The sequence below is a fragment of the Pogona vitticeps genome, chromosome 4 (genome assembly GCF_051106095.1).
Source record: "Pogona vitticeps strain Pit_001003342236 chromosome 4, PviZW2.1, whole genome shotgun sequence".
NCBI lineage: Eukaryota > Metazoa > Chordata > Lepidosauria > Squamata > Agamidae > Pogona > Pogona vitticeps.
The window spans coordinates 165,002,925-165,027,835 of record NC_135786.1 but is presented as its reverse complement, the minus strand read 5'-3'; the positions used below and the strand labels follow the sequence as shown (position 1 = coordinate 165,027,835).

The 24,911-nt window shown below is 38.8% G+C and overlaps 1 protein-coding gene across 8 annotated transcripts in view; it reads left to right on the top strand.

Annotated features, from left to right (window-relative positions):
• The window catches only part of KIF13A (kinesin family member 13A), a 90,104-nt gene that overhangs the window by 7,007 nt on the left and 58,186 nt on the right, over positions 1-24,911 (top strand). For 7 of the 8 annotated variants that reach the window (XR_013545217.1, XR_013545216.1, XR_013545215.1 and 4 more), the window contains exons 3-9: positions 15,187-15,199; positions 17,221-17,281; positions 18,558-18,650; positions 20,639-20,819; positions 21,307-21,394; positions 23,215-23,349; positions 24,156-24,268. Coding sequence is in view for 5 of the 8 variants with exons in the window: in XM_020798584.3 (XP_020654243.3) it covers positions 15,187-15,199; positions 17,221-17,281; positions 18,558-18,650; positions 20,639-20,819; positions 21,307-21,394; positions 23,215-23,349; positions 24,156-24,268 (684 nt within the window). In the remaining 3 variants the exon portion in view is untranslated. Of the gene's footprint in view, positions 1-15,186; positions 15,200-17,220; positions 17,282-18,557; positions 18,651-20,638; positions 20,820-21,306; positions 21,395-23,214; positions 23,350-24,155; positions 24,269-24,911 lie in introns of those variants that run through there. The other variant, XM_072998665.2, reaches the window with a different exon arrangement.

The following is a 24,911-nucleotide window of genomic DNA, read 5'->3' as shown; positions in this document are numbered from 1 at the left end:
GCACGCCAGGTCCTCCTGTCTTCTGCTGCCTTCTAGAGCTGGGTTAAATTCATGTTGGTAGCTTCAATGACACTGTCCAACCATCTCATCCTCAGATGTCCCATTCTCCTCTTGCCTTCACACTTTCCCAATATCAGGGTCTTTTCCAGTGAGTCTTCTCTTCTCAGATGGCCAAAATATTGGAGCGTCAGCTTCAGGATCTGTCCTTCCAGTGAGCACTCAGGGTTGATTTCCTTCGGAATGGATAGGTTTGGTCTCCTTGCAGTCGAGGGGACTCTCAAGAGTCTTCTCCAGCATCACAATTCAAAAGCATCAATTCTTCGGCGGTCAGCCTACTTTATGGTCCAGCTCTCACTTCCATACATCATTACTGGAAAAACCATAGCTTTGACTATGCGGACCTTTGTCAGCAAGCCGATGTCTCTACTTTTTAAGATGCTGTCTAGGTTTGTCATTGCTTTCCTCCCAAGAAGCAGGCGTCTTTTAATTTCGTGGCTCCTGTCACCATCTGCAGTGATCATGGAGCCCAGGAAAGTAAAATCTGTCCCTACTTCCATATCCTCCCCTTCTATTTGCCAGGAGGTGATGGGACCAGTGGCCATGATCTTAGCTTTTTTGATGTTGAGCTTCAAACCATTTTGGCACTCTCTTCTTTCACCCTCATTAAAAGGTTCTTTAATTCCTCCTCAGTGCCTGTATATCTGAGGTTATTGATATTTCTTCCGACAATCTTAATTCCGGTTTGGGATTCATCCAGTTCAGCCTTTCGCATGATGTATTCTGCATATAAGTTAAATGAGCAGGGAGACAATATACAGCCTTGTCGTATTCTTTTCCCAATTTAGAACCAATCAGTTCTTCCATATCCAGTTTTAACTGTTGCTTCCTGTCCCACATACAGTATAGATTTCTCAGGAGACAGATAAGGTGATCAGGCACTCCCATTTCTTTAAGGACTTTCCATAGTTGGTTGTGGTTGACACAGTCAAAGGCTTTTGCAAAGTCAATGAAGCAGAAGTAGATGTTTTTCTGGAACTCTCTGGCTTTCTCCATAATCCAGCGCATGTTAGCAATTTGGTCTCTAGTTCCCCTACCTCTTTGAAATCCAGCTTGTACTGCCTTGGATTCGTATTGAAATCATTCTATTATTTTTGAGATTGGATCCCAGTACAGCTTTTTCCACTCTTTTGTTGACTATGAGGTCTATTCCATTTCTTCTACGGGATTCTTGCCCACAATATTAGATATGATAATCATCCAAATTGAATTCGCCCATTCCCGTCCATTTTAGTTCACTGACGCCCCGGATGTCAATGTTGATTCTTGCCATCTCCTTTTTCACCACCTCCAGCTTCCCAAGGTTCATAGATACTACATTCCAGGTTCTTATGCAGCATTTTTCTTTGCAGAATTGGACTTTCCTTTCACTTCCAGGCAAGTCTGCAGCTGAGCATCCTTTCGGCTTTGGCTCAACCGCTTCATTAGCTCTGGAGCTACTTGTCCTTGTTCTCCGCTGTTCCTCAGTACTATGAGGAATATTCTCACACCTGCCGACCTGAGGGAGCATGAGAATATGATATCTTCCAGCATCATATCTTTTAAGCTTTTGTTTCTGTCCATGGATTTTTCTTGCCAGTTCCTGCTCCAGGTAGATCATGTTTAGTCAAAACTTTCCCTTATGACCTGTCCGCCTTGGGTGTCCCTGCACGGTGTAGCCCATAGCTTCTCTGAATTACTCAAGCCCCTTCGCCATGACAAAGCAGCAATCCATGAAGGGGTATAAGTACAAGCATGCAAATGTTCATTGCCTCTGCTAACTTGATTTATATGAACTATAACTGTGGCCTGTTAAAGTGTGCATTTTAAAAATATATTTTTTAGTATATTCACTAGAGATGGGGGTATTTGTATATGAATATCTCCGCACAGGTAGCATTAGCAAGAGTCCAGCCCCATGGGGCCAGACAGTCCACTCACCCATTCACTGCGGACATGGACCACGCGATTCTACCAATGGCTCTGCAGCACGCAATCCTCTTGCCACTCCTGACAGGAGGCGGGAGGACAAGATTACTGCAAGATTGAAGAGTGGCGAGCGGATCGCACGCTTTGGAGCCATTTGTAGAATTGCATCATCTGTGGTGGATCAGTGAGAGGACTGTCTGGCCCCATGGGACTGGACCATTGTTAATGCCACCTGTGTGGGGATATTCGTATTTGTATGCAAATACCCCCATCTCTAGAATACACCTTTGTAGTGGAAATCCTTCATTTATGGAGTGCTATGTAATCTTCAGCATAGAAAGTATAGATTGGGATAGGCAACCTGTGAGCCCTGAGATATAATAATAGAACTGCAGAGCTGGAAGCGTCCCTGTGAATCCAGCCCCTCTCAAGGAGACATAGTGGAGAATCAAACCCACAACCTTTGGCTCCACAGCCAGGGACCTAAACCACTACCCAGCAGTTAATATTGTTGTACTACAACTCCCATCATCCATTGCCTATGGTTCTTCTGGTAAGGATTGATGGGAATTGTAGTCCAACAACATATGGAGGACCACAAATTGCCCTTCTCTAGTTTGATAGATAGATAACTGTAGTGAGGATGTGTGATATGAGTGTATGGATAAGTTCCCTTGGTTCCTTTGGTTTATAGTGGGGATCTGAATTTGTGATCTTCAGCAAATGCAATGGTTTATTCAGATGTTGGTTAACTAAGTATTTTTTTTTCAAAATTCAGTGAAGACACAATATTTCATGTACAGTTGGATGCAAAAAAAATCCCATTAAAACATTAATTCTAAAATCAGAAAGGACAACTGTGATACGGCCCTTGATTCCTTTTAAATATAGGTGTTTTGTTAGATGACTTTCTAGGTAGTCAGGTAGATATGGTGAAAGACTGTAGTAGTTACTTAAAGAAATTTATCTGTGTTTTGGAAAGGCTATATGACATGCCAGCTAATTGGATTTCTCTGTATATTTCAAAAGCAGTGCCTGATGGTTGCTTAAATGAGAACAGTACAGGTTTCACAACTGAAAGTAAGACTGTCCAAACTTGCATAAAAAGAATATGAGCTGTACAGTTTCAAGCGAGTGTAGGTACAAACTTGCTCTTGTCTATCCTTTCCAGGCTTAATACAAAGTGATAACCTATAAAGCTATGAACCACTTGGGATCCACATATCTGAAACAACAAATCTTTCTGTATCAGGCTGCTTGCGTTCACACATCTGAGATTCATTTCACAGTCCTACCAGTACAAGAAATATATCAGTGGTGGCATGAGATAATGGTTCCTCTGTGATTATGTCTTCATTTTGAAAATCCTTCTCCCAGGAGGTGTGCCTAATACCTTGGCCTCACCTTTCTCTCCACCTCCAAAGGAAGTGTTCTTATGATCCTTAAACCATCACATTTTCCTATAGGATTGTACCCTGGCCTTCTCTGAAAATACATTTTAAAAAACTGGCTGTTAGAAGAAGGTCTTTCATACTGCAGAAATAGCACAAACTCAATAGTCTCCAAATTCTGATGTAACGTTATGTTGCACAACACTCCTGCCTCAATGTATTATTTATCTACATGTTAAAATTATGCTCCACCTTCCAACTGCTACATAATGTTCAAGGCAATTTAGAGTCACAAAAATCTGGTAAAGAAAAAGTATAGTTCCATGAGACAGGTTGGCCCTCAGGTAGCCAGGCATAAGCTGTTTGGAGCTTTGAAGCCTAAAACTGGCATTCTGTACAGTACTGGGCATGGTCAGCAGCTGGCAACTAGTATCTTTTCATGGGCTATACAATGTTGATACCAGTTAACAGTCTAAATACTGGTAACCTTTAAGAGCCTGTATCCTCTTGAAGGGTAGCATGACATATGAAGGGTAGCATGAGCCTCGTGACGCAGTGGTTAAAACGCTGTACTGCAGCTAAAACTGTGCTCACGACCTGGGGTTCAAATCCCAGGTAGCCGGCTCAAGGTTGACTCAGCCTTCCATCCTTCCGAGGTCGGTAAAATGAGTACCCAGCTTGCTGGGGGGGCAATGTGTAGCCTGTATAATTAAAATTGTAAACCGCCCGGAGAGTGCTTGTAGCGCTATGGGGCGGTATATAAGTCCAATAAATAAATAAATAAATAAATAAATAAATAAATAAATAAATAAATATAGTACATTGCAGTAGTCAAGGTGCGATTTAACTGAGGTATGGATGACTGTTGGCAAGTCAAATCATTTCAGGAAAGTTTGTCATTGGTGTTCTAAGCCAGTGGTTCTTAATCTTGTGTTACTCAGGTGTTTTTGAACTGCAACTCCCAGAAGACTTCACCACCAGCTGTGCTGGCTGGGGTTTCTGGGAGTTGCAGTTCAAAAACACCTGAGTAACCCAAGGTTAAGAACCACTGTTCTAAGCAAAGTTGTTCTAAGCAACATTGAGTTGTGCTCATCATCAATACTGCCACCTAGGAATCCAGGAGCAGGGCACAATATTCCATCTTTGAAGATGCATGGCACTTATCACCTGGCTAAAAGTTAGGGGAAAAAGAAAATCATCTGTACATTCAGAAGTAACTATTCTGTTAATATGCAGTGTTAGAGTAGTCAACCTGCTTCCTGTCAGGAAGCCTTCTATTGTGCCTTGAGTTAAAGAGTGTGTATATGAAGTAGTTCCTTACTACTTGCAGTAGCCTAGTGTAGCACCTTTGGAAGGGCAGATTATCTGGTATAACAGTGGATAACAACTGTTCCTTTTTTAAAAGCATAAATGTATATTCTAGTGGAGGAAGAAAGTCCCTTGCATATGCTGCTAAGAGCAGGGTATTTTTTTCAGCAAATAGGATTACTCTGGTTTGTTAAATCTATCAGAAGCAACCATATTCAGATCTGGGAAGAAGAATATTATTTTGGTTTACAAACCTTTAAAATGAGAGTATGCCAATTCCTTACTAAAAGTAATATCCATATATTGTTGCTTGTTAATTTCTATTTGGAAAGCAGATGTGTCATCATGTGAGTTGTGTTCCCAAATGAGTGAAATCAGATGATATTCATGAATGCATCAGATATTTCCCAACTCTGAGGAGAAACAAGACTATCTCTTAGTGCTCAGTTGATTGTTGTGTATAAAGCCAAAAAGAAATGTGTACCACTAATAGATTTTGCATCAGCACTAAACAGAATTCCTACTGTCATAGTTCACTTTTCAATCATTTTGGATATAAATTTAAAGTATCAGTTCTGCTAATATTTTTATTTTCTGTTCAATTTATTTTTAATTATGTCATTTGCAATATACCCCCGAATTTTCAACTCCACCCCTACATGCACTGGGCTCTTTGGGAACCAAAACCTAGCACAATTGCTGAGCAGAGGAGGAAGACAGCTGCACGCAGGGAAGCAGAGATGTGCGCACAGCTAGCTTAGCATGAACCATGGTAGTTTGTGTTTGTTGTAAACCACCCAGAGTGGCAATGGGTAGTATAAAAATGAAATACCGTAAATATGTTGTTGCACATGTGTTCACACTAATATCACAAATGAAACATAAGCACCATGACCGCGGTACTGTGCATACTAACAAGGGAGTCTTATTGATTCAGTAGCACATTTTAATAGGCATGCATACATTTTCAGTATAGATGTCATTTCCCAAGTTAACTTTCTGCTCAAAGTTAAGATGTTTGTCTCCTTTGTTTTTGCATATGTAATATAGGCCTAAGACTGGCTATTCTAGTGCATGTGTCACAGTCCAAGATATCCCGGGCAGCCTCTCACCAGGGCAAGGGCACCAAGACCCTGTTCACCACACAGGGTATCAAGTCAAAAGACACTCACTGCACAGTTGGTTGTGACCAAGCAGAGGCAGGAGCATAGAGTCAGAACAAGGCACCGAGATGCAGAAGTAAGCAGGGAGCAAGATAGGGCCAAGAACAGGAACACTGGAGTCCAGACACAGAGATGCAGGAGGCGAGCAGGGGCAAGAACTGGGGGCAATGCTGGAACACAAATACTCAAGAGCAGCTAGGACCAGTAAGTACAGCCAAAGACCTTTGTTGTTGAAACAAGTTCTGAGAGGGAGAACCACTCCTTAAATAGGCCTTCCCTCCAGGTTTCCAGATGAGCCTCATGAGTGGCCCAGCAGCTGCTACACAGGCCAGGGCCTGAGCCTGCAAACACCAGGCCATTCCTGGGTCAGTCTGGCCCCAATCCTGCAGCTGCCAGGGTAGTGTGGGCCAGATCCTGACAGCATGTTTGTTTCATGAGTGTTCTGTCAGTTGAAATTCTCAATGTAAGTGGGTATGTTAAACTACTGTGTATGACACATAGGCAGGCCAAAGGGTGACCATAAGGAATTGGGCCTTCTTACTGGTGGCCCCCAATCTTTGGAATAAGCTTTCAGTTGAGGTATGGCAGGCTCTTCCTTTCCTGATATTCAGGAAATTAGTGGTCAGAATTATATAAAGCTGCCTTTGATGACTTATCCCCAGATGCTATTAATATTTTTCTTTCTTTCCTGTGCTTTTTTCATGCATTGATTTTGGATCTAGGTCAGTGAACCCCCATATAGTTTGTATTGCTTTATAGGGTGTGTGGGGTTATGAGTTTTATTTGTAAACTGCCCAGAGTGTGTTCACTAAAGGAGCAGTATAAAACTGATCATGTAATCAAACAAACAGACAATATGTAATTAGTGCAGCCTAGCATAATTTCTCAGATTGATTGATTGATTGATTGATTGATTAAATTTATACCCCGGCCCTCTAGACCATGTCTACTCAGGGCGGCTTACAACATAAAAATCAATATGAAATATATTTAGTTGTTAAGGGGCTCCTTGCCAGTGATCTATCTACTCTAAAATCCAGATACAGAACCAGGGTAAAAGTTGAACCTAATCTGAGATGAGAGCCCTAGTCATGTGCTAGTTATACAAGTAGAATCAGTGTTAACTTAGCAGTTCTATATGAATCAATACTGTCATGTGGAAAGGCTCTTATTTTATTTTGCAAACTCTACTGCTATTATTGTTTTGCTCAGATAAAAAACTTGATAAACCAAGGTTCAGTCAGCTGCTTGTCCTCTGGGAATGTCAGTTTTGCCTTTGGAAGAAATAGTTTCCTTTTCATAGTAGTGAGACTGAAATAGAGAAAGATGTGAAATAGCATTTATTAGAGTTTGCATGGGCTGCAGAAGCAATTGTCCTAAGAAAAAAAATATCCTGAAAATTCATGTACCGTATTTGCCGGCATACAAGACGACTTTTTGGGCCCAAAAAACATGCCTCCAAGTGGGGGAGTCGTCTTGTATGCCGGGTGCACTTCATTTGGGCTTGCTCACCCGCCACCCACCCGTTTTCCTTTTCCTCCTCCTCCTCCTCCTGCCGCTCCCCTCAGCCTCTTGCCCTCTTGCCCGCCCTCGGCCAGAGCCTGCCACCCCCCCCCCCCCGCTGAGCCAGCGGTGTGCTCGCTCGCCCACCCCCCGTTTCCCCTCTTCTTTCTCCTCCTCCTCCTCCTGCCGCCCCCCCTCAGCCTCTTGCCCTCTTCTTCGCCCTCCCGCTGCTGAGCCAGTGGGCTCGCTCGCCCGCCACCCCCCCATTTCCCTTCTTCCTCCTCCTCCTCCTCCTGCCTTCGCCCGCCCAGGCTCTTCCTGTTGGGGGGGTCGTCTTATACGGCCGGTCGCCTTGTAGGCCGGCAAATACGGTAGCTTCTGTGGACAAACAAATAAAAAACAAAAGTAGAAATGGTACCAGCTCAAAGACCCAATGTAACATCACACATTATTGTGTGATTTTTATTGACTGCTTGAAACAATGATGGCTATAGAGACCAAATTTATGTGCTGATCAGAATTATAGTGTCCATTTCCTGTGAGTCAGTTACCAATGAAGCCAAGAATGGCCTTATATAGAGTCAGAAAAAAATCAATTTCTACTTTTTTCCCTAGCAGATTATGTGAGAGAACTACTAGAGTTCAGTGCAAGTTCTCCATAATACTTTCAAATAGAATAAAGAAGCACTTGCCAAATTTTTGTCCTGTTAATATAGTGAGTTGCAATTAATCATCAAGGAGGAATGAATTGCAATTTTTGGCTCAGCCAGCCAAGAATATTTGACCAAACAAACAGTCAGTCTTGGAAAAGAAAGTGTAATAAGAAGTGAATACAACTAGCAAAGGTGGCACATGAGGCAGGAGGTTCCAGAAAGTATATCCGGGTTAATAAATAACCACCCTGCATTTCTGTTTGCAAGACTCATTTTGTTTTCTCTTTTTGTAGAATTTTTTTTCTTGTAGAATAGTATCGCTGTGGATCAGCAGAGTGAAAATATAAGAGTTGTATGTTATTGCAGTGGTTCCTGTGGATTTCCAAATATGGTATGGCAGAGAGTAAAGAGGATGTGTTATTTTTGTAGCAAAGAAAAACACAATAGTAGTTCTAGCAATACTTTTTCAGAGGAGCCATATTGCAATATGATTTCAGTCATATCATCAGAGTCACATTATCTGGATTTATAAAATTGATAGTTTCCTGGTTTAATTTACTTTAATCATCTGAATGTTTGCATGTTTAGGAACCTAAACTATCTTAGAAAAATTGTTTTATTTTTGTTGCTCAACGAAAAAAGAAAAAAAGTGGTGTGGGTGATACTTTTATGCAACCACTAAAATAAACATACAAATATAGCTTTTTACCCAACTTGGGACATCATGCTGGACACCTCAAAGCTAGAGCTGATGCAGAAGAAAAATTATGAAAAACATGGCTAGATCATAAGTGACCATTGTTGTTGTTGTTGTTGTTGTTGTTGTTGTTGTTGTTAGTCGTGTCCAACTCTTCGTGACCCCATGGACCAGAACACGACAGGCCCTCCTGTCTTCTGCTGCCTCCCGGAGTTGGGTCAAATTCATGTTGGTACTTTGACACTGTCCAACCATCTTGTCCTCTGTCGTCCCCTTCTCCTCTTGCCTTCACACTTTCCCAATATCAAGGTCTTTTCCAGGGAATCTTCTCATCAGATAGTCAAGGTATTGGAGCCTCAGCTTCAGGATCTGTCCTTCCAGTGAGCACTCAGGGTTAATTTCCTTCAGAATGGATAGGTTTGATCTCCTTGCAGTCGAGGGGACTCTCAAGAGTCTTCTCCAGCATCACAATTCAAAAGCATCAATTCTTTGGTGGTCAGCCTTCTTCATGGTCCAGCTCTCACTTCCATACATCGCTACTGGGAAAACCATAGCTTTGACTATGCGGACCTTTGTCAGCAAGCCGATGTCTCTACTTTTTAAGATGCTGTCTAGGTTTGTCATTGCTTTCCTCCCAAGAAGCAGGCGTCTTTTAATTTCGTGGCTCCTGTCACCATCTGCAGTGATCATGGAGCCCAGGAAAGTAAAATCTGTCCCTACTTCCATATCCTCCCCTTCTATTTGCCAGGAGGTGATGGGACCAGTGGCCATGATCTTAGCTTTTTTGATGTTGAGCTTCAGACCATTTTTGGTGCTGTCCTCTTTCACCCTCATTAAGAGGTTCTTTAATTCCTCCTCACTTTCTGCCATCAGAATGCTATCATCTGCATATCTGAGGTTATTGATATTTCTTCCAGCAATCTTAATTCCGGTTTGGGATTCATCCAGTCCAGCCTTTCGCATGATGTATTCTGCATATAAGTTAAATGAGCAGGAAGACAATATGCAGCCTTCTCATACTTTCCCCCCAATTTTGAATTAATCAGTTGTTCCATTTCCAGTTCTAACTGTTGCTTGTAGTGGTTCTAGTAATAACTTCCCAGAAGTAGATTTTTTGTATTTTCAGAAGAGAAAATAATGAATTTGACAAATTATATTTGGTTTGTTTGATAGTACTATGTATTGCACTGTGTTGTCTTCTGTAACTATGAATTTGGAGTACTGAGATCAAAATTCAAATCTATGCTAAGACAAAAAAGTATATTTTCCCTTAGTTTAACCATTCACAAAATGGTTTTTGGTATTTCTGTATTAATCCACCAATTTTGGGTATGTGCCATAGGGATTTTATACCATTTTCCTTTCCATAGTACTATATGCATAGGGGAATTGAACATAAAAAGTATATATGAAATAAGGCTCCTGGAAGAGCACTTGTTGACTATTAATTTTCTGCTGAAGTTGTGATGTATTTTAGAATTATAATTTCCAACCATAAAGAATTAAATGGGGGAGAGGGAATAGCACAAGAAATCATTAAGTAAAATAATATCTGAAAAGTGAATTCCATATTAATTCATTTAAATATTAATTATGTCTTAAGTTGACTTGATTGTTTGCACAACTATATTCTGATTCTGGAGCATTCATATGGACGGACAAATGGCTTGTCATTCTTGTGTTAGAGTCCAAACTATTTCATAATGTTTTCTTGGGAGCTGTCTTTAAAAAACAACAGTCAAGACACCCCATGTTGGATTGGCCATTCCAGTTAATTTCTAAAAATGTTTCAATTTTTATGTCAAAACAAATGTAGAATTGGTCATTAATTTGTGTATAGATGAGCTGGAAATAAGCTATACTTGTTGATTATTTAGAGGTAAATGGGAATTGGTAGGAATTGGCGAATCTTGTTTTTTTTGTTTTGTTTTGTTTGTTTGTTTGTTTTTGGATGAGGTTCAGTTTTGCCAGGCAGCTTTTCAGGATTCACATGCTAGCAGTGGGTGAGGACAGAGCCAAATGTGTGTGAGGCCCACCCTGGTCTCTCTTCTCTTCTGTCCTCTCCTTTTTACCCCCTCTCTCCTTGCTGCCTATATGAAAGCTAAGAGCCTCACAGCGCAGTGGTTAAACTGCTGTACTGCAGCTAAAACTGTGCTTACGGCCCAGGGTTCAATCCCAGTTATCTGGCTCAAGGTTGACTCAGCCTTCTATCCTTCCGAGGTCAGTAAAATGAGTACCCAGCTCGCCGGAGGGGCAATGTGTAGCTTGCATAAAGAACTTGTAAACCACCCAGAGAGTGCCTGAAGCGCTATGGGGCGGTATATAAGCAGCACGCTTTTCTTTTCCTTTTTGTTACATCTGTCCATTCCATTGCTGATTGCTCATACCAATATATAAAACATTTGATAGCAGAAGGTTATATTGATTTATATTATATTTATATAAGCTCAGTTCCTGGTGTTCACTCTTTTGGCCTCTTTAGGTGCCACAGTTTTTAAGTCAAGGACTGCAAGGAGAGGGTGGGATGGGTAGCAGTTTTGTGGGAGAGGTATTTTGTCGTGGATCAAGGTCCTAAGCCATTAAGGACTTTATAGGTCAGGACCAGCACCTATAATTGGGTATAAAAACTAACAAGGTGCCCATAAAGGTGTGCCAAGACTGGGGATGTGTGATGATATCTGCTGGTACCTGTAAATCAATCTGGCAGAAACATTTTGGACCTGCTGAGGTTTTGGTACTGACTTCAAGGGTAACCCCTACATAGAGGGCATACTTTGATCCTTTAATTAAGATTTCCATAGCCAAACACATTCATTTTCTAGGTCTTCTCGGGACACACACTGCCCAAGGACAAAATGAGCATATAAAAAATGAGGAAAGTGTCTAATATGATGTATAATAATCTTTGACTTTGATTAACCTATTGATTTATTCAGAGCCACACAGGTAGCTTCTAGTATAGCAAAAAGGAGCACTTTCTGTGCCTTTGCATGGTTCTTGTGGGAGAAAGTACTTTTAGCAGTGTAGCAAAAGGATAGCAACAATTTCTTTTGTGGAGAGCGGTGGTCGACATTTCTCTTTGTACTCCAAATACTGAAAATAGTTAATTAGAGGATATTTGGTATGTTATACACCTACGCTCTCCCATTTTGAAGAGACCCTTGTCCAGCAGGCCGAGGCAAAGAGGCAGTCCTGAAACCAGCAAAATCAGGGAGCTGGACAGAGGATAGATTGTATTTGTCTTCATTGTGGAAGGGATTTTCACTCTCAAATTGGCCTTCTCAGCCACTCTAGACGCTGTTCCAAGTCCTCCATTCAGAGCACATTACTATAATCTTTGGAGACTGAAAGGTGCCTAATCTAATCTAATACACCTACAAAATTGGTGTACTTTGTTTCAGACCATGAGTTCAACTAACCTTTATTGCCTGTGTTGTTTAGGAGCTGCCCTTTAACATTTTAAAAATCTTTCTGAACCCTGCCACCCGATATGTTTTTATTGGAACCTTGGATTTTTATGCATGGAAAGCATATGCTTTATGACTGAGTTGCAGCGACTTTTTTGTCTTTGTAGTGATGGTGTATTCACACACAAACCCTGAAAGTGTAGCACTACTGCCTGTGAAGAATAAACTTCTTGTTCAACCATTGTTCCTGTCAGCATATATGTACTGTATAAAAATGTGTGTGAAATGTCTTGCCTTGATACTGACACACTGTATCAATCTGCTTTGTAAATGTGGGTGTAGCTGAAACAAATGTCTTAACAGCAGTATGGTTTTTATAAAGCAGTGCTCTTTCTCATAATTTTCTGTTCGGTACAACTGAATTTCTAGTGACTATGTTTGACATCCGGAGTTACACATTAGGTGTCATTTCCATTTTCTGTCAGGAAACTGAGATGGTTGTATGTAAACCTGATTCAGGGTGTATGTAATAACATCCCTAGTACGGCCAACATTCTCACTATACTTGGTGTAGAATTTTTGTTCCAGTTGTAATAGTCATTTTAGGGAAATATAATTAAGAGCTAACCTGTGCTTCAGTGGTGTCAGCTTAGTGGGTTCTTAATGAGTTTCACAGCGTAAATATAAATGCATATTCATATGTTGATTTGCATATGCTCTGGTCATGGAATCTTTCACACACAGATCTCATGTGGGATAAGGGCACTGATCTGATGAATGAGTCTGTGATAGCATTCAGAATGTGAGTACTATTTAGTTCAGAATATTAGTTCAGAATATTTTTAAAGGCGTTATGGAGTAAATAGCAAGAACTGCTATTGATTCCTTTCACATCTTTTAGAGAGTATTCAGTTATTCATATTTTAGGAATGCTCATAGATTGTTTGCTTAATATAGTTGGTAAAATTAACAGGATAAAAGGAGCAAAATATAACACACCTTAAAGACTAACAGAATGATTTCATTATGAGCTTTTGTGGGTCAAAATCAATTTCTTCAAGATGCATGAAAATGTCCACTGAAACAAATCTGTTAGTCTTTAAGGTGCCACAGTATTTTGTCTATTTTTCCCTTTTAATTTTTCCAATATTCAGAAACAGACTGCCATAACTGCCACTTTGTTATCTGCTTGGTTTGAATCACTGAATTATTGCATTTTGAAAGATAATCAAAGTAAATGTTATGGCAGAAGGAACTTAGAAACAGAAGCATTGCCACTTTTATGCAGTAGGTGGACAAATTGGTGCACTCCATATATTTTTTTATTTCCTCATCATTGGCCTTGCTGGTTTGGGACATATGGAAGTTATAGTCTAAAACGTTTGGAGGGCGCCAGATTTCTTATTCCTGAAATACAGGAACAAGATAAAATAGTAAAAATGATGTAATTTCCTGAAATATAATAACATTCAAAAACATCATAAATATCATAATTAGTGTGGACATTCATTCCATGAAGTCAAACAAGAATTCAGTTTAGAAATAAAAATCTGTATTTATTCAAACTGTCATTCTAGTCATAATTTTGGATAGATGCAGCCCTTTGTATATAAAGTTACTGTTTTCCAGCTGACCATATATCAGCAGTGGCAGACATACAACTTAATCTTTGTGAAGATTATCTACCTATAATAATGAAATGCTGTCCAGTCAGTTCTGACTGACTTTTTCAGGGTTTTCCAGGTAGATAATAGAAGTGGTTTATCATTCCATTCTTCTGAGGGCACTCTGGGATTGTGCAGCTTGCCCAGGGCCAGGCAGGCTAGTTTTCTCACATAACGCAGCATATAGGGGTTACGGTATAAAGACCATATAGGGGTTAAATGTAACAAACCTAAATCTGAACAGTATGTGACAGAACTAAACTGCACAGGAATCCCAGATGGTGTATATAAAGGGTGGGGGGTGCATTTTGCTGTTCAGTATATAATTCATATTTGCATATTCATATTTACAGTAATTTTTTAAAAAGGTGAAAACAAGAGTAGGCATGTCAGTCCATGAGAAAGGAAATAAAGAAGAGACAGTGCTTTCACAGTATGATTTGTGAATTTAAACAAATATTTCTTAAATATTAGTATTAATCTATGCTGTGTGCAAGGTTTTGCAAGTAAGGGTTGAAATCCTTTTGCCATAATTTAAGCTGCATGTTATCAGCAGTGGTGATTTTTCAGAAACTGAGCATTTCTGACTTCTCTCCCAAAGTTCTTGAGGCTCTTCTATAATCCCTTTCATCCGCAGAGGCTGTGATATGGAAGTGGGGAGTCTTTAATTACTGAAAATCACTGTTGCAGGGATGTCTTGACCAATAATAGGGAAGACTAGCTAAGAAGTACAACATTATTAATCTAAATAGTGATTTCTGTCATTTTCTTTTCATCTTAAAAATTAGTTCAAAAGGCAATATTACAACAATAATTAAATCAGCAGACTACATAAATAAAACTAATCTGAAAGACTCATTACTTCATGTTACTTTTGTCATAAACATTATATTAATTGGAAATCATACTGGTTTCTGAGGAAGTGGCTTTTAATGGGTCGTTGGTCATCTTTATTACGTGATACAGTATAGTGTTTGTGATTCGGGTACCTAAAAGAATAATAAAATAAATGAAATATAGAAATTCAGTTTAGCTAGGAACTAAATAAGAAAGTCGTAGCTTGCATTCATACTCTAGCTTGTGAGATTTTTAATAGCAAAGGTATGCCTGAAGGTTCTAAGGTTTATTTTCATTATGAAAATAATTTTATAATATGGGAGAGGAAAGAAGGAATCTATGAAAATTGGTTGGAGAGCCATTTGATCCATAAAAAGCATGTCCGAAACTAGTTTAGTTGTGGAAGTGGGAAAAGGACTCATTTCCTAAAATGATAAACAATAAGTTCCATTATATTTCCCTCCATATAGCCTGTGGCATATACAGAATGCACAGTTGTTTCAGACACTAACCATTCTGCCATTCTATTTATTGTTTTCTATTTATGTGGATGATATGTTCACAATCCCTCTCTGCCACATGAATTTCCATGCTTCAGAAAACAACCAAAAGTAAGTGAACCTTTATCCTTTTCATTCTGCTTTTGTTCTGTAACAACGAATTATGTGTTTATAGTGATACATAACAATGCTTTCATCCACATTGATAAAAAAATTGAGTGAATTCTGAAATATATTCTGACCCCATTGGAACTCCAATGTAGTGAGGTAGTCAGTAGCGTTAAAGTTAGGGTTAAAGTGACAGTTTTTACTTGTTACAAAGTCCTAGGTGGCAAGTGGCTGAAACTTAAGGACATTATGAGTTTTCAGTTCTCAATGTCATAGAATACATTCATTTTAGGTCTATTTCTGTGTATACTCTGAAACAAATCACGGCCCTTAGGGACTACAATCTCCTGTTTAGTTGGGTTGCATGCTAAAGAGCTATTTATGCTCAGTAGTTCTATACTATTAAATTAACTGTGGCAAAAACATGCCTTTTTCCCCCTATACATTTCTTCAGAGTGCAAACCAAACCCCAGAAATGGTTACACAGGCCAGTTCTTTTAATATGAATAGTCACACAAGTCTTAGTCATTGTCAATCAAACAAGGCACGTATACGTTTAGCAGGTCTTTGCGAGATGCATGTGCTGGGTTATTTGTGAGTTACTGTGAATTCGTTTAAATTTTCATTGGAATAATAATACCCTTCATGTACCTGGGTCAAGTTCTCTTAAGTTGGACATCCTTGTCACTGCATGAAACTGAAATGATCCACACATATATAGCTGACTATATAAATAACTTGAGATCTGCTCTCCTTTAAACTTTATTGAAGGACAAAGGATTGGGAAATGTATGTCTTTTGTACACCCAAACTGCATTTTTCTTCAAATACAGTGATTCCCAACCTTGGGTAACCCAGCTTCTTGGATTGCAATTCCCAGAAGCCTTTACTACCAGCTGTGCTGGTTGGGGTTTTCTGGGAGTTGCAATCCAAGAACATCTGGGCTACCCAAGGTTGAGAACCATGATCTAAGAGATAGAAAATGTTCATGATTTCCATACCCATGTTTGTATTCCACTACATCGCAAGAGGTAGCTGAGGACTATGGTTACATGTGATATTTGTGATAGAATCTCCTGCCACTTTTAAAAATCTTTTCTTGTTGCTGTTTTAAATCTGTAAAATAGCCATAGGAAAACTCATGTTTGCTGAAGCAGCTGTTCTGGGAAAAATGGGGTGCATGTCTTCTGCACAATTCAACCAGTCTAAATTGTCTTTTCTTGAAGCTGCTTGATTTTATTAAAGGAAGAAAAAGTACATCCAGCTGTAGCTCCTTTACACACACCTATTTTCCTTTTCAGAATTCATTAGGAGAAATAATATTGAATACCTTAGATAGTATAGTAAGTAGAATATGTTTTCAAGTTTTGTTATGCTAAATCTAGCTATGAAAAAGCTTACATAATTAACCTGATGGAAATAGGATGCTGATTATTCTTTAGATAGGGTGTAAAATTTAAATAGAAGCAGTTTTCTTGAATGTGAGAATTGTAATGATAATTGGAAACAAAATGTATTTTCTTCAGGAGTGTGTTGTTTTCCTCAGTACAATGTTGCAACTAAAACAGGTTTTAAAATTTTTCTTGAATTTTCTTGTGGCTAAAAAAAGTCATTAAATTAAAGATGTGTGAAGTTTTCTCTGTATTTGAACTGAGGGGTAAGATTCCTTTTCCAGTCCTTTGTATTCTACTAGCGTACCTTAGTCTGCTGTCTATTATTGATGAGATTTCTAACAGATGTCTAAGCTTTTCAGCTGCCTGCATATATAACAATGATAAATCAGATAGAGACCACATTTTAACTAATGCTACTGATGATCAGTCTTTAAGAGAATAGTATCAGGATAGAGATTTTTAGTATCATACTGTATTCTATGAGAGAAATCAGCTGGATCAATTGGAGAAAAAAAATCTTAGTAAAATACTGTAATTATGTTTTTTTTCAAACTTGCAAATATTCAAATAAACTGATGTTAATTGTGAAATTAAAAGTTCTTAATTTAATTTTTTAATGTGCCTGTGTAGGTGTTTGCCTTTGATTACTGCTTTTGGTCTATGGATGAATCAAACATTGCAAAATACGCAGGTATAATTTTTCATTATCAGTATATTTAGGTGAGGAGTTCTAAAATTTTGTTGCTTACACTGTTTATATGGTACCGATTTGAGTATTGCACATGTGTGTGCAGTGGGGGGGGCAATTGTTTTCCCAATGAAGTGAGGATTTTAGTGCTTGTTGGACAGCTTTAGTGCTTGTTGGACAGCCAGTTTGCTTTCTTGTATTTCCTTTTCTTTGGGATGGTTTTTATTGTTGCCTGCTGTACAATGTTACGAGCCTCCATCCATAGTTCTTCAGGCACTCTGTCCACCAAATCTAGTTCCCTTAAATTGGTTCTTCACTTCCACTGTGTTTTCATAAGGGATTAGGTTTAGATTATACCTGATTAGTCCAGTGGTTTTTGCTACTTTCTTCAGTTTAAGCTTGAGTTTTGCTCTAAGAAGCTGAAGATCAGAGCCACAATCAGCTCCAGGTCTTGTTTTTGCTGACTATATAGAGCTTCTCCATCTTTGGCTACAGAGAACATAATCAATCTGATTTCAGTATTGCCCATCTGGTGATGTCCATGTGTAAAGTCGCCTCTTTTGTTGTTGGAAAAGAGTGTTTGTGATGACAAGCTTGTTCTCTTGACAAAACTCTATTAGCCTCTGCGCTCTGTCTTGGCAGAGAAAGTGGAGTGGCTTGCCATTTCCTGTTCCAGGTGGATCGTGTTTAGTCAGAACTCTCCACTATGACCTATCCATCTTGGGTGTCCCTGCACGGCATAGCTCATAGCTTCTCTGAATTACTGATGCATCTTTGCCATGACAAGGCAGCAATCCGTGAAGGGGAGTAGCATCTTTAGTTGGGATTAATTAACAAGCTGAAATAAAATAAAAATAGCTATGCTGTTCAATTACAACACAGTGCAAATAGTAAATGAGTTGTTCCTCAAACGTTACACATAATTCTGCCTGAGGATAGATGTTAAAAAATTAAAACAAAAATATAATACCATTTCCTCAGACATTTCTTCTTAATTCTAAATGCAACATGGATGCATACTGTCTCTCTCTCTCTCTCTCTCACACACACACACACACACACACAAATAGGGAAGAGGTTTTTTTAACTCAAATGCCTGCAAACTCTACTATTAACATTAGTTTTATTTAAGACATTGCAGTCTCTGCTAGCATTAAGTTAGAAATGGTCCAATTGTTGATTTAGCTATCAGTGTCATTGTTGACAAGTGCTGTTGCTTTGTTATTATTCATTAATGTTCAAGACTTGCGTTCTCAATTATGTTTTTTAACTTCTGTAGGTCAGCAAGTAGTATTTAAGTGCCTTGGTGAAGGAATCCTTGAGAAGGCCTTTCAGGGATATAACGCTTGCATTTTTGCCTATGGACAAACAGGTGAGAGGGATGTCTTACCAGGTTGCAAAAGCCAATGTTTGATTTCCCTAGGGGGTTGTCATATTTCCTGCTTTGTGGAAGACAAAGCCACAGATCAGTGTCCTTTTCTCGCCAGCTTGTAATGTTCTCTGAGTTAAAGGTAGGGTTTCTTCTTAGCTGCCTTGTTTTTCTCTGTTCCCCCACCCTTTTTTCTTTGACATAGCTCTGTTTTTGTATTCACATACACTGCTGCGTTTTCACTGGCCTGCCTTGCTACTATCAAACCACTGCAGAGCCATTGGCTCAGTCAGTGGCTGCTCTTCTGGCTTTTCTTGCAGCCCTCTGATCAAGATGTTGTAATTTAAATTTCATATAGGAATATGTTGTAAATAAAGCAGACAAAATTCTTTAAATAGCTAATAGTAAAAAATCATTATTACCTCATCTAGATTTATTTATTGATTGATTTGATTTGATTTGATTTGATTTGTATCCCGCCCTTTTAGACAAAGTCTACTCCAGGTGTAGTGTGCAATTAAACCATCATTATTGTACTATTGCAAGCACAACCATGGCGTCTACAAACAGTCCACCGGTTTAGAACATTTCTTGAGTATGATGTAGACGATTATTTTAACTATCCATTTAAAGGGTAGAGGATGAATGTTTCATGAAGGGGTGTGATGCAAACCCAGGGATGATGAAAGCAAGAGGAAAATCTCTATTTCACCAAGTAAATAGTGAAACAGAAATTAGATGTGATCATTGTCACAATATACAGTGGTGCCTCGCACAGCGACGTTAATCCGTTCCGGATTAACCCTCGCTGTGTGAAAGCATCGTTGAACGGGGCAAGAAAACCAATTGGAACACCCAGAGACCTCTGGGTAGAGTGGGCGGCATATAAATTAAATAAATAAATAATAATAATAATAAACAGTGTTTAATGTGTTCCAATTGGGCTGAATACTCACCGTTCAACGATGCTTCCGGGCGGCTGGCAGCCATTTTCGCGCCCTCCCCTAGCTGAACGAGGGCGCGAAAATGGCTGCGATCAGCTGTCCGGCGGGTCCAAAATGGCCGCCGGAACAGCCGAAATGGCCGGCCGCAGCGTTTTCGCGCCCTTGATAAGCGAGGGGAGGGCGCGAAAACGCTGCGCGCAGCCATTTCGGCTGTTCCGGCAGCATTTTCGCGCCCTCCCCTCACTTACCAAGGGCGCGAAAACGCTGCACGCAGCCATTTTGGGGTCATGCGGCCGCCATTTTGGACCCACCGGACAGCTGATCGGCGGGTCGGAAAGTGAAGATCGGTAAGCGAACCGCTTACCGACCTTCGCTCTGTGAATTGTGCCCTATCTAGGTGCCGTTTTGCGATCGCTTTTGCGATCGCAAAAACGGCACCGTTGCGCGGATTCGTCGCTCTACGGAGCGACCGTTCTGCGAGGCACCACTGTAGTTAAGGGTGATTTAAATTCATAGTCCAAGACAACTGCTTTGGTTGTATCGTACTAGTGAAATTGATGAATGCTGCTCAAGCTTTGAAATTCTCTTCTTCATTACATTTCTAATGGGTCCATTTGATTTTAGAAGGTTGTACATAGACCCAGTGTTCTTTGTTTGCTAAGAGTATGGACAGAAGTTCATTTTTTTACACCTTTTATAGCTAAACTTATTAGGTATATTTGTGTAAACATTCTAAAGAATTGTTGGCTCTCCTTATTGTACTAGCTTTCAGAGGAATGTTTCAGGATGTGCACTTGACAGTAAAGTACAAAGATAAGTTATTTGTAAAAATGGTCAGTGCTTACTACTATGTTTTCCTCTACTTAACATCTACATGGTTTATGAGTAATATTGTGCACATATTACTCATAAACAGGGTAGATGTGCTAGTTTTCAACATATTAAAGTATCATTTTAGTTTGCCTATGCAATATATTAGTGTAGGAATTCCTTCTAAAAGCTCTAGGTACCTGTTAAAATATGTTGTTGTCCTATATTCTCTTTCAGGTTCAGGGAAATCCTTCTCAATGATGGGGAATGCAGAGCACCTGGGTCTGATCCCACGCCTCTGCTGTGCTTTATTTCAGAGAATAACTTCAGAAGAAAATGATTTGCACACCTTTAAAGTTGAAGTGTCTTATATGGAAATCTATAATGAGAAAGTCAGAGACTTACTAGACCCTAAAGGGTGAGTAACATGTTACCATATTAAACAACAGGCCTGGTTTGAAAGGAGAGTGCACAGTATATTGAGGCCTAAATTATAGATGATGATTGAATCTTGCATGTTTAAACGTAGCTATTTGTTATTCTTTCCTTGCAAAGGAGAGAAGTTACATTTAAAGAGTAAAAAAGTACATGGGTAGTTGAGGGTTGAATTCTTTCCTGCTCACAGTTTTTTGCTTTGCAGCCCTGCTCCCAAGGAGATTTTCTCCCAGACCAGTTTACCACTTGTTGTGGAGCCCGGCTGTAAAGAAGTGCCTGTAAGAATGAACTCCAAAAATTAAAAAATATATAGGTAGCTAGAATAATATGTTATAGTGTGAAAAAGTTAAATTATTCTTATCAAAATTGTTGTAATCAACCATTTTTAATAATGTTTTCTCCTTCAGAGTATATTGTAGTTGACAATTACTGGTAAATTATATATTAGGACTTTTGTTGTTGTTTCAAAGGAGTCGACAGTCCCTCAAAGTTCGTGAGCACAAAGTTCTGGGTCCATATGTAGACGGTTTGTCTCAACTAGCAGTTACTAGCTTTGAGGTAGGTAAAGAACAAATGAATTGAATAGTAAGTACCTTGAGGATGGGGAGAAGTGGGAAGAGCTTAATAAGGAAGTCACAACACACCAATCAGTGCCAAACCGGATAAACTACTGAGTGGATGAATGGCATATGAAATATATGAAGGAAGAGATTTTTCTTTCTTAAAATTGAATGGTATTAAATGTATGCCTAAATATGAAAAGATTGCTACAAAAATATGTATATCATTGAAGTGTATGCAAAAAGAGAAAAACATGTTAGGAAAGAAAAAGAAATGCATACCAAGGTCCCCTGACTGGGAGAAAGGCGGCTTACAACTGAAATAACAAACAAACAAACAAATAAATAACACAACTTGTATTTATTCATTTTAATATGTATTCAAATAAAAGACTATTCTGTGTGAAACTTTAGTGTGGAATTCATCATAGCAGTAAACAGCTATTGACAGATGATTGTTACCCTACTCTAAAAAGAAAATTGGGTGCCAATTGGGTGTGTGGAGGTGAGGTTTCATCAGTCTTGTTAAACTTAAGCAAACTTGTGATTTAGACTTGATATAATTGTAAAGTTTACACATAAATCAGATGTTTTGATTCTTGTTCAAATAACTCTCTGATCTCATTAAATGGTGATAGTGTAAATGTGATGATGTGTTTTTCTGCAAAAATGATTTGTATTGGCCTATTTAGTTATTAAATATATATGGAATATAGATTTTGAGGATGTGTTGGAAGAGGAGACTTACTTAATCCTAAATGCTCAGGACATGCGGCTTTCCTCCTGAGACTAAAATGATAATTGAAATTTCTCCTTCTGGTATAACCCTGAACTCCAAAGATCAGTCCAATACTTGATTTTAAGTATCTTTTTCTGATTACAGAACGCAAAGGCTCATTTGAATCAGTCCAACCCTTTTTGCTCCCAACGTGACTTTTTTTTTCTCCAGCTAGAGGCTTCAACTTTTTTGAGGAAGAACAATTCAAATTGACTTTTTCCTGTGTGATCACTGGATTGGGTTTTGTAAAGACAAAGGATGTGTATGTTGGGTGGTATTTTGGTGATGCAGACAGGTGGGACATGATGTTCAGGACTGTGGGAACATCCATTCCTGAGTTCTTTCCCCCAAGTCATCCTCCAATTTTTAAAAAATATATGAGATTAGTGTGAGAACATCTTAGCATCGCATCACTACTATTAATATTCCAGTTTAGTACTAGTTTACCTCTGGATGAGGAATTTTTTTTACAAAAATTACAAACAAAACATAAACAACACAGATGAAATTTTAAAAAAGAAAAATTCCTTTGGTATGTGACATTTCTATATATGTTAAGAAGAACTTTGGAAAGTTCTGCCACCTTTTCCAGAAGACTGTACATCCCTTTCAAAACCACAGCTTTTAGCAAACCCTAAAAGGATCGGCAGAGGTGGGAACAGAGGAAGGAAGGAAAGAAGGGGGGCTATGGGCTGAAATGTGAACAGCATCACACTGAGCATGTAGAGTGAACTCCTGAATCAATTTGCAGCCTGTATGTGATCACTGACTGTGGATTCAGCCATAACACAGGCTGCAAATCAAATAGCAGCAAAGCTGAACCAGAGCAATTCAGCTTGCCAGTGTAGTTGCAGTCTAAGTGGAAGGCAGGACCAAAAGCCAGATTCACATATTCTGCTTTACTCATGTTTATTTGTAGTCCCAAATCATGCTTCACATTCTTCAATGTGCTAATTTTGCAAAATGTTTCATATACATTGAAAATGTTGCAAATGGAAATAAGTTTATTTTCATATCCATTGTTTTATGTTATGCTTCAGGATATTGAATCGTTGATGTCAGAGGGAAACAAGTCCCGAACAGTTGCAGCAACCAACATGAACGAGGAAAGCAGCCGTTCCCATGCTGTATTCAATATTGTAGTAACACAAACACTTTACGATCTGCAGTCTGGTGTAAGTGAAGTGAACTTAAGGATTTTTTAAAATTGCATTGGAAAGGTAATCTAAATAATGAACTAGTAAACTAAAAACCTAAGCCACAGTCCTGCTGGATCTACTGCGCATGGAATGGCAATAACACAAGCAATTCCCACCATTTTATAGGATGTCAATTGCGCAGTCTTCCAGAATAGTGAAAACTGCATGATTGCTATTCTCTGCTCAGTGAATCCAACAGTGACATGGCCCTGGATATAAAAATCGTGCTTAAGTAGAAGGATAGAGCTGCTATGCATTTTTAAAAATGGGTGCTATATCTATACCTTCAGTTTTATAAATATACATGGATAAACATTTATACATAAGATGTATTCTGCTTAGGGAGTGTGCAAGGGAAAAGGTAAGGAGATAGCATTCATGTGCTTTGTTGAAACAGTCTGTTGATTTTTTATTTTTGTCTGATGGCAAATTGTTAGCATGGTTTTGATCCCACAGTGATTTAATGTTATTGACTGTTTCAATAACAGGTAATAACATCTTCATAACAGGTAAATAAAATATAATGCATATTTAAATTTATTTTGTAGGAAAAGGAATTATGAATATGTTTTGCGTTCAGCTGATGATAGTGATGTTTTTTTAGAGAGGAGTGAGTAAGTGGCTTAAAAGAGGGTTGTAAAATCCAGCGATAGCTTTTGTTTTTTGAGCTTTATTACATTTTCATGTTTTGTCACTTTTTTGCTTGCAGTACATTGAGAAATCATAAAAGAGCTCCTCATGTAACCTTCTTCTGTTTAATTTTTATTTTTGTTTCTGCTTAGAACTCAGGAGAGAAAGTGAGCAAACTCAGCCTGGTAGATTTGGCTGGCAGTGAAAGAGTATCTAAGACAGGAGCAGCAGGAGAACGTCTGAAGGAAGGCAGCAATATAAACAAGTAAGGGCATGAATGAACTATCCAAGTAAAATTCTATTTTTCTAGTTCCAGTTAGTGGCAGCACAATCCCCTGATCAGTTGGCTGCATGCAAACAACAAATAATAACTAAGTCTTCAGTTTTATAATAATTCATGATTTAATGCCTCATTTGTCTGTAGTTTTTATCCAGTAATAACCCACCCATGTGATTAATGTGAGATTTTTAATTTGAATTGACAATAACATTCATTGAGTAGAGAAGTTACCACACATTACAGTTTCTACACGCATTAATTTCCCTGCATACAGCTCTAGGTACCATGCCAAAGGTTAAGAAAGAGTGTACAATTTTAATGGCTGTAGAAGCCTTAGAAATTGTGTTCCATTGTTTTATGTAATTTGAAGCATACTTAACAGGCTATAATTTAAGGATGTGTAGCTTTTACAAATACCTGGGCCTCCCATGGCTGAAGCAATGGTAGTTACACACAGTAAGAGAAGTACTTCAATAGAAATGAAATGGCTACACCCCTTTTTTTATTTAGAAATTTTCTAGGAAAAAAATACCTGCATATTGATGGGTCTAAAACAACAACAACAAAAATAAAACTCCTTAATTTATTTGCAAAAAAATTGATACTGAGTTGAAACGTGGATAATTCT